The sequence below is a fragment of the Otolemur garnettii genome, unplaced genomic scaffold (assembly GCF_000181295.1).
Source record: "Otolemur garnettii isolate 467f Iridium unplaced genomic scaffold, OtoGar3 scaffold00307, whole genome shotgun sequence".
NCBI lineage: Eukaryota > Metazoa > Chordata > Mammalia > Primates > Galagidae > Otolemur > Otolemur garnettii.
In genome coordinates this window covers 98,112-110,101 of record NW_003852702.1, presented here as the reverse complement: position 1 = coordinate 110,101, position 11,990 = coordinate 98,112, and the positions used below count along the sequence as shown (strand labels likewise).

The window sequence follows — 11,990 nt, the reverse complement described above, 5'->3', positions numbered from 1 at the left end:
CCATCCACTGTAAAATATAAGGGTATAATCATACCATAATCACTTCATTGTAAGAATACACTGGAATGCTAGTCAACAACAGAGATGAAGGATCTGCCCATAGCTGCTATGAACAACGTGGATGAGTTGCTCAAATATAGTTCAGAGTGAAAGATGCAAACCATAAAAGGAAACATGCAGTATAATTCAATTTATATAACTTCATAGAAACTGTAGTTTTTAGACAAGTATGAAAGTGGTCAGGCTGTAAACACACTGAAATGATTATTATAATGTCAAAGTAATGACAATATCCATATGGAAGGGTGTGGATTATGATTGTACTGTGGATGGATTATGGCTGTGTTCTGGAAGTATGGCAATGGTCTATTTCTTGACCTTGGCCTGGTTACGTGGATATCTGCCTATATAAACCCTCTAAACCATACAGATATGCTGTATGTACTCTTCTGCCTCTCAGATTTGAGAAACACTTCCTCCAAAAATTTTATTAAAACCAAAGGTGTGTGGAGTAGAAATCTTGATGAATTTTGGATGGTTACAGATGAATAATTTGATCTTCCAGTTGGGAGATCAGCAAGCATCCACTATTGTTAAAAGAGCCAGGGGTATTTAAATGATCAGCACCCCATAATCTAGTCATCACCCTAACCAGACATTTCAGCTAATATTTATGTCAAGTCCTGATTCACTATGGACAGAAAAATTGAAGGATTGTCATCATCATTGATAAGATCATTAGGCATCACAGGCTGAGTCCATTACAGTCAGACTGGGCAACCACATTTGAATGCAAGCAGGTCCACCAGAACTATTGGACTAGGACAATTGTTGATTTTACTTGGCAAGTGGCAGTGACTTGGGATTTAACCTTACCAAATTTAACTCTAACTCTTCCCCAGAGACTTCCATGTAAGCTGAGGAATGTCTACACTGTGCTGTGAGATTGGACGTGAAATTTATCATGGCACAACTGGAGGTGGAAGGGCAAAGAGTTGGTTTAGGCTGTGCATGTGATATAGGGATAATCTAGGAGTAGTTGGGTTTTCTACATTTCAGTATAAATTGCTTCATCTTCCAGGCTTTGTGTTTATAGTTTTAACATTGCTCCTCTGTTTGGCCTCATCTCTTACTCATTCTAATCTCTGAATTGGCAGGACAAAAATCTAATTATGCCACAAATTTTCCCGAGGAACTCCTTCGAGACAGAATGGAAGTTGTCTAGGGGTGGCAGAGGCGCAGTGGTGGTGGTGTTAGAGGGCAGTGGTAGTGTAGGGCATTTCCAGTAGAAAAGCTAGCACTAAGGTGAGTTTATGCTCACTTATAAGGACAGTTTATTCTCTCAGGAATTTTCTCTCATCCATCCATCCACCCAGCAGTACACAATTCTTAACACATGGAAAAAACTTAACAACGCACTTAGCACTGGAAGTATGTTTATTTTGGTACATATGAAGAGGTACGGATTTGAATAATTGCTTTTAGCATACAGCTAGTGAGGTATTCCAGCACCATTAGTGACTGAGCTGTCATTTCACCATTACCTCAAAAGACGTCCTTAATTACTAATATTAATTGTGGGACATATTTATTTATACTGGGCTCTGCCTCCGGGCTTTCTATTCTGTTCCGGGGAATCAGTACCAGAAAATTTAAATCCCTGAGGCATTAAATACGTTTTCATATCTGATAGGGCCAGTTTCTGCGCATTGCACTTTTTTTTCCCCTTTCAAGAATGTGTCAGGCCGGCGGCAGGGGGCGGGGTCGCGCCTCCTCCGCAGCTCTGGTTCCAGCTGAGCCTCACCGACTCCGAGATGGAAATACCGAGGCTGCTCTCGGCTCACCGGACACTACAGGGAAGCTGTGGAGGTAGACCCGCAGGCGCTGGCCAGATAGACCAAGGCCCTGACCCGCCGGCTGGCCAGGCACCCATGCGCCGCCTCCTGGTGCTCCAGGGCCCCCAAGATGGCGGGCCCTGTCTGAGGCGGGAGGAGGCCCGCCTTGCCTCACGGGGCGCTGGCCGGAGCCTGTTGTCGCTGAGGCCGGATCACACTAGCGGCGGCGGCGATGACTTCTTCTTGGTACTGCTTGACCCGGTGGGTGGCGATGTGGAGACCGCGAGCGCTGGTCAGGCCGCAGGGCCGGTGTGGAGGGATAAGGCCGAGGCAGGCCTAGGGCCCCCGGGGGGCGAAAGCAGCGCGAACCCCACAGGCTGCCTGGCGCTGGGCCCCAGCTGCCTGTCCGCGGTTTCCACTCCGTCCTTGATTTCCACCCCAGGCCCTGGTCCCACCTCAGCCTTCACAGGCACCGTCACTATGCACAACCAAGACCTGCTGTTATGCTTTGAGAATGGCATCCTCACTCTGACCACACCCCCGCCACCGGCCTGGGAGCTGGGGGTCGGGCCTGTCCCACAGCCCTCGGGTTTAATGGCTCCTCAAGCTGGGTTGCCCCTGCGCACTGCGCAGCTGGACGACTGCACAGAGCTGCTGCCCGACCTGCTGGAAAAGCCAGCTGAACCTGCGCCTGCCCCAGTGCCCAAAGAGAAGGTGGAGGGCCCCTCTGTCACCCTGGGCCCCCAGGGGTCTCTGAGTCCTGGCCCAGGCATGGTGCTATACCTCTGTCCTGAGGCACAGTGCGGGCAGACCTTCCCCAAGAAGCACCAGCTGAAAGTGCACCTGCTGACACACAGCAGCAGCCAGGGCCAGAGACCCTTCAAGTGTCCACTGGGTGGCTGTGGCTGGACCTTCACCACCTCTTACAAGCTCAAGAGGCACCTGCAGTCGCATGACAAACTGCGGCCTTTTGGCTGCCCAGTGGACGGCTGCGGCAAGAGCTTCACCACTGTGTACAACCTCAAAGCACACATGAAGGGCCATGAGCAGGAGAACTCCTTCAAATGCGAGGTGTGTGAGGAGAGCTTCCCCACACAGGCAAAACTCAGCACCCACCAGCGCAGCCACTTCGAACCCGAGAGGCCTTACCAGTGCGCATTTTCTGGCTGTAAGAAGACATTTATCACGGTGAGTGCCCTGTTTTCTCATAACCGTGCCCATTTCAGGGAGCAGGAACTCTTTTCCTGCTCCTTTCCTGGTTGCAGCAAACAATATGACAAGGCTTGTAGGCTGAAAATTCACCTGCGAAGCCACACCGGTGAGAGGCCATTCCTTTGTGACTTTGATGGCTGTGGATGGAACTTCACCAGCATGTCCAAACTCTTAAGGCACAAAAGGAAGCACGAAGATGACCGGAGGTTCATGTGCCCTGTGGAAGGCTGTGGGAAATCTTTCACCAGGGCTGAGCATCTGAAAGGCCACAGCATAACCCACCTGGGCACAAAGCCTTTTGTGTGCCCTGTGGAAGGCTGTTGTGCCAGGTTCTCCGCTCGCAGTAGTCTCTACATCCACTCCAAGAAACACCTGCAGGATGTGGACACTTGGAAGAGCCGCTGCCCGATCTCCACCTGTAATAAGCTCTTCACATCCAAGCACAGCATGAAGACCCACATGGCCAAAAGGCACAACATCAGCCAGGATCTCTTAGCTCAGCTAGCAGCAGCAAATTCTCTTACACCCAGCAGTGAACTTACTGTCAAGGGACAGCATGATTTCAGTGATGCAGAAATAGTGTCTCTCTTCTCTGAAGTGCCTGGCAGTAGTTCTACTGCAGTGCTGGACACAGCACTGGTGAACTCTGGAATCTTGACCATTGATGTGGCTTCTGTGAGCTCAACTTTGTCAGGGAAGCTCCCTGCTGATAATGTTAATTCTTTAGGGCAGGCCATAGACCCTCAGGCCTTGATGGCCACCAGTGACCTTCCTCAAAGTCTGGATACTTCTCTGTTTTTTGGAACAGCAGCCACTGGGTTTCAGCAGAGCTCTTTATGTATGGATGATGTCTCAAGTGTAAGTGTGGGGCCATTGAGATCACTGGGTTCTTTGGCTATGAAAAATTCTAGTCCAGAGCCCCAAGCTTTGACACCCAGCAATAAGCTAACAGTGGACACAGATGCTCTGACTCCTTCAAGCACCCTTTGTGAAAACAGTGTCTCAGAACTACTGACACCAACCAAAGTGGAATGGAACGTACATCCTGAGTCTGACTTCTTTGGACAGGAGGAAGAAACCCAGTTTGGATTCTCCAATCCAGTAGGGACCCATGATTCTCAGAAAGAAACAAATCTTAACACAATGACTGGAAGCTCATTTTTGGTATGAACCAATTATATTCATTCCTTATCATGTGGCTTACTTTTGTTATAGTCAATTTTGGGGATTTTATGGAGTAAATGTTTAAATACACTCATTTATTATTGGTTTTTAAAAAGAACACAGCCCTGGACTACAAGTTTGGAGATTTAAATTCCAATCATGAGTCTGGAACTGACCAGTTGTGTGACCCTCAGCAAGTCATTTAACCTATCTGAGCCTTAACTTCCTTACATATAAAATGATATGGTTTAAATAGACGATGTCAAAAGTCTTTCTTCTCTGTGCTTCCTTGATAATATATTTGTTTCCTTAAAAAATATTAAGATGTTTTCCAGTGACAATATGGTGTGCGCTTTTTTGTTCAAACGTACGTTATATTACATCATATTATATTACATATATTATGTCATCCATGTACTTTGAACCCAACATCAACAATAATCAATTAATGACAATATTACTTAACTAATCTCTACTCATTCCTTATCTTCTATTATTATTTTGGAACCCATACCCGAAAGGACATCATTTCATACATAAATTTCTATATGTACCTCTGAAAGTTATTGGCTATTTCGGTAAAAAGCATAATTCCATTATCACAAGTAACATTTATAGTAATTTTGAATATCTGTTAAAATCCAGGAAGGATTCAAACTTCCAACTGTTCTATAAATGCTACTTTTTAAAACTATTTCTAAATTTAAAAAATTTTAAATTCCCACTAATTCTTTTAAGTGTCCTTTAGATCTACACATTTCTCCTTCATCTTTTTTTTTCTTGCAATTTTATGTTATTAATGATGTTGAATATACATAAAATGTGCCACAATATTAAATTTTGCTGATTAAATCCCTATAGTAGTGATTACTTTCCCCTCTTTTTCCTTAATTTGGTAGTTCTGTAGAGAGATTTGATCAGGCTGAAATATGATTTGTGTCAATTGTGTTATGTTCTTTTATTAGGTGGCACATAATTTCTGTTTTTCTTTCTTTTGATGATTAGCAGCTGATGATGATCAATGCATTAATTCATGATTGCTTGTGCTTCTGATATGATGAATTGTCCTTGTAGAGTTACCAATGAGTGGGGGAGGAGGAAATACTGTTTAAAAACAAGTATAAAGTGTAATAGAAATATCATTTTATTCCAAAAAACTTTCTCAAGTAGTGATAGAACTAGCAAGATAGCAAAAAATATGTTGGCTGTTCTCACTGTTTATGAAGGAGGACTTGTAGAAATTTCCCACCACCACTTTGACATGAAACAGATCCTGGGCCAAATTTTGGCTCTGAGATGTTGGATAAGTGACCTTACAAAAGTTAGTCCACCAACCTCAAGTTACCTAGCTATTAACTGATCTTAGCAGTGTACACACATACCTAACACACCTTATGCTCTTTTTTGGTTCACATTTTTCATATTAAGAAAAAAAATTATGTTTTTGCCTATTTTGATTAATTTGTATCATCTTTTTACCTTCTCAGTTCTCTGTTCTCTCTCTTCTAAGAGAGAAATTGAGATAATTTAATCCTATTCATGTGCAGACAATAAAGGTTTATGAGGTGCCGGGTGAAGTAGGAAAATGAATCTGTTTCTCCCTCCACCAAATAATTTAACCCCCAAGAACTGCTTTGGGAAATGCTGGGAGTGGAGACGTTGCCCACATGTGTATCCCTCCATTCAATCAGTTTGTCACCATCTTTGCTTTGTTTGCAAAGTCAGTCTTCTCAATGACTTTGGAACCTGATGTTCCATGCACCTCTGATCATGGAGCAGAGGAGATTTCCTCTTTCTGTGTTCCTTAGATCTAATTGTTTGTGCTTTCCCAGAATTGAAAAATTGTATTTGGGTATTGTATATAATGTCTGTCTTACAGGAGTGTAATATTTTTCAATTTGTGGAACACCTTCACAACTTGTAGGTCATTTATTCACAACAATTCCTATGAAGTTGTTTTGATTAAGTTTGAGTTGTTACATATTATAATTTAGCCAATTCACATTCCAACTGGGCTTTGGGTAAGACTGATGATTTTGTATATAGCTTAAAGCAAGGAAGATAAATTCTTTTGACCTCTCCCAGTCTACCTATCCAGCTGTCACATTACATGCCTATGTTCACACTAGTTGCTGTTTTCCACTTTAATTGGTTTCTGTTATCTTCTGCTTACTTTCTTTCTACTTCAGTCCCTTTCGTATGTGTTACAATCTTTGTCATAAATTTCTTTATTCTTTATCTATTTTTAACTATTTTCTATTTTTCTTCTTTATCTATTTCTTGCAGCTATCCCTCAGGCAGTCTTCTTACGGCATATTTTCTTCCAGTGCTAACATTTGCTGAGTATACATTGGAGTTCTGTGTACAGGAAAAAGTTATTTTCTGAGTTTAGATAATGCTCTGTGTATATGTGATTCAGATGATAAAGAAGCTTATTTTCTATATTTTTCAGATGAGAAAGGGATTTCTGTTTCATTATTTACATTTTAAAAAGGTTTTTGCCAGGGAATTCTGCCAATACACTTTTATTTGCTCTTGTGTACTATTCCAGCAGTGTTTGCATGTGAAGGTCTGTGGATGACAGTTTCGTAGCCCTTTGGCAGTGCACTAAAAGTTTGCTACTATAACATGTTTCTGTACTGTGTGTGTATGAACATACTCATATCCTCTCACACACATATTTTAAAAGTAATTGTGCTCATTTATTGAAAAACAAAAAAGTAGATATACTATTGTAAATCAGAGAAATGTTTGGAATTTCATCAGGTCTACCCATTCAACAGTTTTCTCTCTTTGCCTTGGAAATATTTATATCCATAAAGTATATTTCAAAAATGTTTTCATTCATTAATCCCTTTTAAATAGACTGCTATTTTTTTTTGTTTGTTTGTTTCTGGAAGATGAATACGTTAAGGGTTGAGATGAACACGTAAGTTGTGAAAACTAAATAAATTTATAAACATAAAATTTAATGGTATGACTTCATTTTGTAAATTGTAAAGCCACTTCCACCTATGTAAAATATTATGAACTAATATTTTTCCTACTTATCCCTGTAATTCTGAAAGAAGAATTTCATAAAGGGAACAATTTGTATTTGTCCATCACCTCACAAAGTTTCACTGAACAAATTTGTTCATATGATTTCTTTCTCAACACCATTTTCTAGAAAAATGGTGGAGAACAGATTTATGCTTTCAAGGTAATAAGTTTAATTCTGTTGGTAATGGCATAAAGTTGCCATCACTCTTTTAAATAATTGTGTATATTTTAATTTCCTTCTAGTTCCTTTCTGCTTCTCCTTGGGCACTGATTTATTAAAAATTCTTACCAATTGAGGGTTGCACCTGTGGCTCAAGGAGTAGGGCACTGGCCCCATTTACTGGTGGTGCGGGTTCAAAACTGGCCCTGGTCAAAAACTGCAAAAACAAACAAACAATTCTTGGCAATTGAAAGCATGATAATATGACAGCTTAAAAACAATCTTGTTTCCAGGGCCTCTGCTGATCATGATGGTCATGAGTTAAAAACATATTTTGGCTTTGGTATGTTTTATCAGTTAGTATTAACTAATGCAACAAAGGAAACATGAATAGACTGAGAAGTTTATTTGTTTGCACATATTTTTAATTAACAAATAGTTACTGAAAATCATTGCACAAATTATAAGATAATGTATTGAGGGTTCTGTGAGAAGAGTAATATATAACCCTGACCTTAAAGGAGATCACGGTTGATAGGCAGTGATTAAAAAATAATAAGATATTAAACAATTGAACAACAAAAACAGAAAAAACTTACATTGGTACCAAAATGACTGAGAAGTGAAAAAAAAAAAACAGTAAGAATAATGAGATATTTATTCTGGGCACAGATGAAGGCCAGTGACTATGTTTTAATAAAGGAATCACATCATGAAAATTATATTTTAGAAAGGATAATGTAATGGACATATATAATGTAGATTAGATGTGAAAGACTGGAATAGGAAAATCAGTGAAAAAGCTGTTGCAGCAATTAAGATGTGATATGAAATAGTCAACCAGTACTTGAGTAGTATCTGTGAATGAAGAAACAGATATAGGAGATATTTTCAAGTATCAGATACTTCCAATATCTCTTTAAATATTTGGATAAATAAATAGGATCACGCATGTAATCCTAATATTCTGGGAGGCTGAGGCAGGATGATCTCTTGAGGTTAGGATTTCCATACCAGCCTGAACAAGAGAGAGACCCCTGTCTCTACAAAAATAATAATAATAGGAAAATCAGATGGGGCATAGTAGTGTGTCTATAGTCCCAACTACTTAGAAGTCTGAGTTAGGAGTATTGCTTTCTTGAGCCCAGAAGTTTGAGGTTGCAGTGAAGTATGTTCTCTCTCTCTCTCTCTCTCTCTATATATATATATATATATATAAAATGTGTGTGTGTGTCTGTGTATTTATATATATAGTGTGTGCGCGTGTGTATATATATATATATATGCAAGAGAAGAGGGGATATTACATAGTAACTTATTAGGAAAGGAGAGGGAGAGAGATGTCATCACAGAGTAACTAAAACAGAAATCAGGATGGTAACTCAGGTTTCCTTGGAGAATGCTATGATATTCTTACTAACAGAATGAGGGAAGTATGTCAGGAAGAATTCTTTTTGGAAAGATGTGTATACAGATAATATGTTTAGTTAAAATTTAATTATCCTGCATAAGCTTATCCATATTGTAGTTTATCCACTTCAAAGAAGACAGAGAAAGCAACTTCCTCTTTCTTGGCATTTCCTAATTACCTACAAGTTCTGATCCTCTTATTTCTTTTTTAATTACCAGAGACTGCCTCACCTTGCCTTCAATGATCTAGATTTGCACTGACTTGTGTTGTAGCTACTAGTCATATATGGCCATTGAGCACTTGAAATGTGTCTAGTGCAAATGACAGTCTGAATTATTAATTTAATTACTTTAAATTTAAATTTTAAAACCAAATATGTGTAAACTATTTTTCTGTGAGACACAACTCTATTATTTTGCTAGTATTGAATTTCACTTTAGTTATTGAAAATTTAACTTTCATATTGAGATGTGCTGTGAGTGTGAAATACAACCCAGATTTTAAGGGATCAGTACCCACACATATACACACAATCTCATTTGTATTGTAATATTGATTATATGCTGAATACTGATTTTGATATATTTGATCAAAGAAAATATTTAAATTAATAATAATTTTACCACCTTTTTTACTATATTTTAAATGGGGATACTAGAAAATTTACTTTCACAATTAAAAATAGAAAATAATAAAATAAATTACAGATATTTCTCTTTTTACATTTCTATTGGATACCACCAATCTGGACATTACATTGATTCTTATATCTGCTATCCATTGATTGTCTTTTACTACTACTTTTAAGATCAAACGGCTATTCTATTTTACGTTTAGGGTATAATTGTGTATTAGAAAGGACCCCATTATAGTTTGAGGGACAGTATTTTGTCATGGATTTGAGCAATTCATCATGAAAGCTTTATAGGAGTTAGTACTTGTGTTGGCCTCAGTTGGAGCAGGGAAGATTAGGATTGTGAAAAGCTCAATATCCCTGGATCTGTTTGAGATCAGCTTACTGGGGCTCCTTATTTGTAATACTTGTGTCACCAAACAAAACCATGAGCCAAGTGATAGTATGAGAAGCTAGTCATGAGAACACACCTATAATAGTCTTTCCATTTTGTAATTCCTCTGTTCTCTAAAATAAATAGTTCTAAAAAAAAGTACTACAAAAAGGAAGAGTGAATAATTAAAGGAGTGTGACTAACTCTCCAGTAACTATATTGTATTTGATGGTAAGTTTGATAGCAATTCTGCAATGTCAACTATAATAATTTCTTATTCTTATTCTTAATTGCTGGCATTTAAAGATATACAAAACTCTTGTAACTGTCAATTTTTCTAAAGAAAAATGTACCACTCCAGTATTTTAAAACAAAGCATAAAGGATATCTAAAAACACCAAGTCTCTATAACTTCCTTATGATCATCTATTATATTTGTTTACTAATTTGCCAATTAGCACTTATGTAATAGATACCTGATATATGAAGCATTGTGAAGTATAACACCTATGTATAACTCATTAATCCATTAAAATATATTTTCAAGTATTGTTATATGACAGTGTCTTTATGCTTAAACACATAATCTAGATGGTAAACTATAAAAACTAATGTATAACAGAGTTCTAAGAGGTAAATTATAGACTTATCAGAATAAGAAGACTCCTGTTATGTTAGTGGACATGAATTTGGAGGAGGGGAAGTCAATATACAGAATATCATCAAATATTGTATTTCATCAAAATATAAAAGTTTGTTTAAAGGTAAATATTAGAAAAATATTATTCTAAACTAAAACTTTGACAAATATCTGAGTAACAGATTTGATAAAGTATAGCAAAAGTTGAAAGTCAATTATTAAAAAGGATTTTAAAAAATTTATTTCTAGATTTCAGCCTTTTACTTAAATCTAATACCTGTAAGTTATCCTTGAGATTTTATATTTTCCTCTGTCATTTTATAAATGAGAAAAGGTATTCATCCCACTCTTTGTGTATGAAATTCATTTTCTCCTTCTTATAAGTCATTACTGCAAAATTTAATTTTCTGAAAATTTAATGACATTATTTTGAAGATAACTTTATTATATATACACACTAGATGGAATGGAGAGCATTGTAATTAATGTCATGTGACATTTGGGGATGAAAGCCAGATTCTAATATAGAGGAAGCCAAAAATTCAGTTATGCTTTGGGGTTGGGGGTCTCAGTAGACAAGTAAAAAAACATAAATGCAACCTAGCAAAGGGGGAGGGCATAGGAGGGACAGGGGGTGGGAGGAATTAGGGTCATCAACTGGAGGAAAGTGAGCAATTGGTAGGGTCTCACCTAATGTGTGCCATGTAAGGGTGTTGCACATGCATCCTGAGTGACGTACTCAACTATAACTTGAACTCTACCTTAGATTTGAAAACAATGTTACCTAAATCTATATATGCTCATATTAATTTGAAATAAAATTTAAAAAAAGACTTCTTCTTAAGTTTAAAAAGACTTTTAAGAAAGTAAAATAAATAATGTGAATGCATTGCAAAAGTGATTTTTTTAAATTTTTTAACCATTGTATATCTTCATTTTTAGTCTTTGAAAATCATTCTAAATGCTTTTTGCTACTGGCTTATTATGAATATATGAATGAAATTTAATGAAATGTTGGCTACATATCCACATGACATTTTACCTTTGTAAAATATTTTTATTTGGGGATAAAAAGTAGTAGTTTAATATTTTTGAAAAGTAGGAAAAAAGGGCTCAGCACCTGTAGCACAGTGGTTATGGCACCAGTCACATACACCGAGGGTGGCAGGTTCAAAACCAGCCTGGGCCAACTAAACAACTGCATCAATAACAACAAAAATTTCCCTGTTCCTTATGCTAGGTGGGGCCTGTGGCTCAAAGGAGTAGGGTGCTGGCTCCATATGCCAGAGGTAGCAGGTTCAATTCCAGGCCCAGCCAGAAACTGCAAAAAAAAAAAAAAAAGGTTGCTCATATGGGGCAGTGCCTGTGTCTCAAAGGAGTAGGGTACCGACCCCATATGCCAGAGGTGGCAAGTTCAAACCCAGGCTTGGCCAAAAACTGAAAAAAAAAGCAGGAAAAAAGTCTGAGAAGAACAAAATGAAACAACTTTCAGATGTTTTCCCTATAGCATAATAGTAAA

At 38.2% G+C, this 11,990-nt stretch overlaps 1 protein-coding gene across 1 annotated transcript; it reads left to right on the top strand.

Annotated features, from left to right (window-relative positions):
• The first annotated feature begins 1,610 nt into the window (after positions 1-1,610).
• Positions 1,611-4,564, top strand: LOC100958684 (zinc finger X-linked protein ZXDB-like). The gene has a single exon (XM_003803452.2). The coding sequence runs from the start codon at positions 1,815-1,817 to the stop codon at positions 4,215-4,217; it is 2,403 nt and encodes an 800-aa protein (XP_003803500.1). The 5' UTR covers positions 1,611-1,814; the 3' UTR covers positions 4,218-4,564.
• Positions 4,565-11,990: the final 7,426 nt, after the last annotated feature.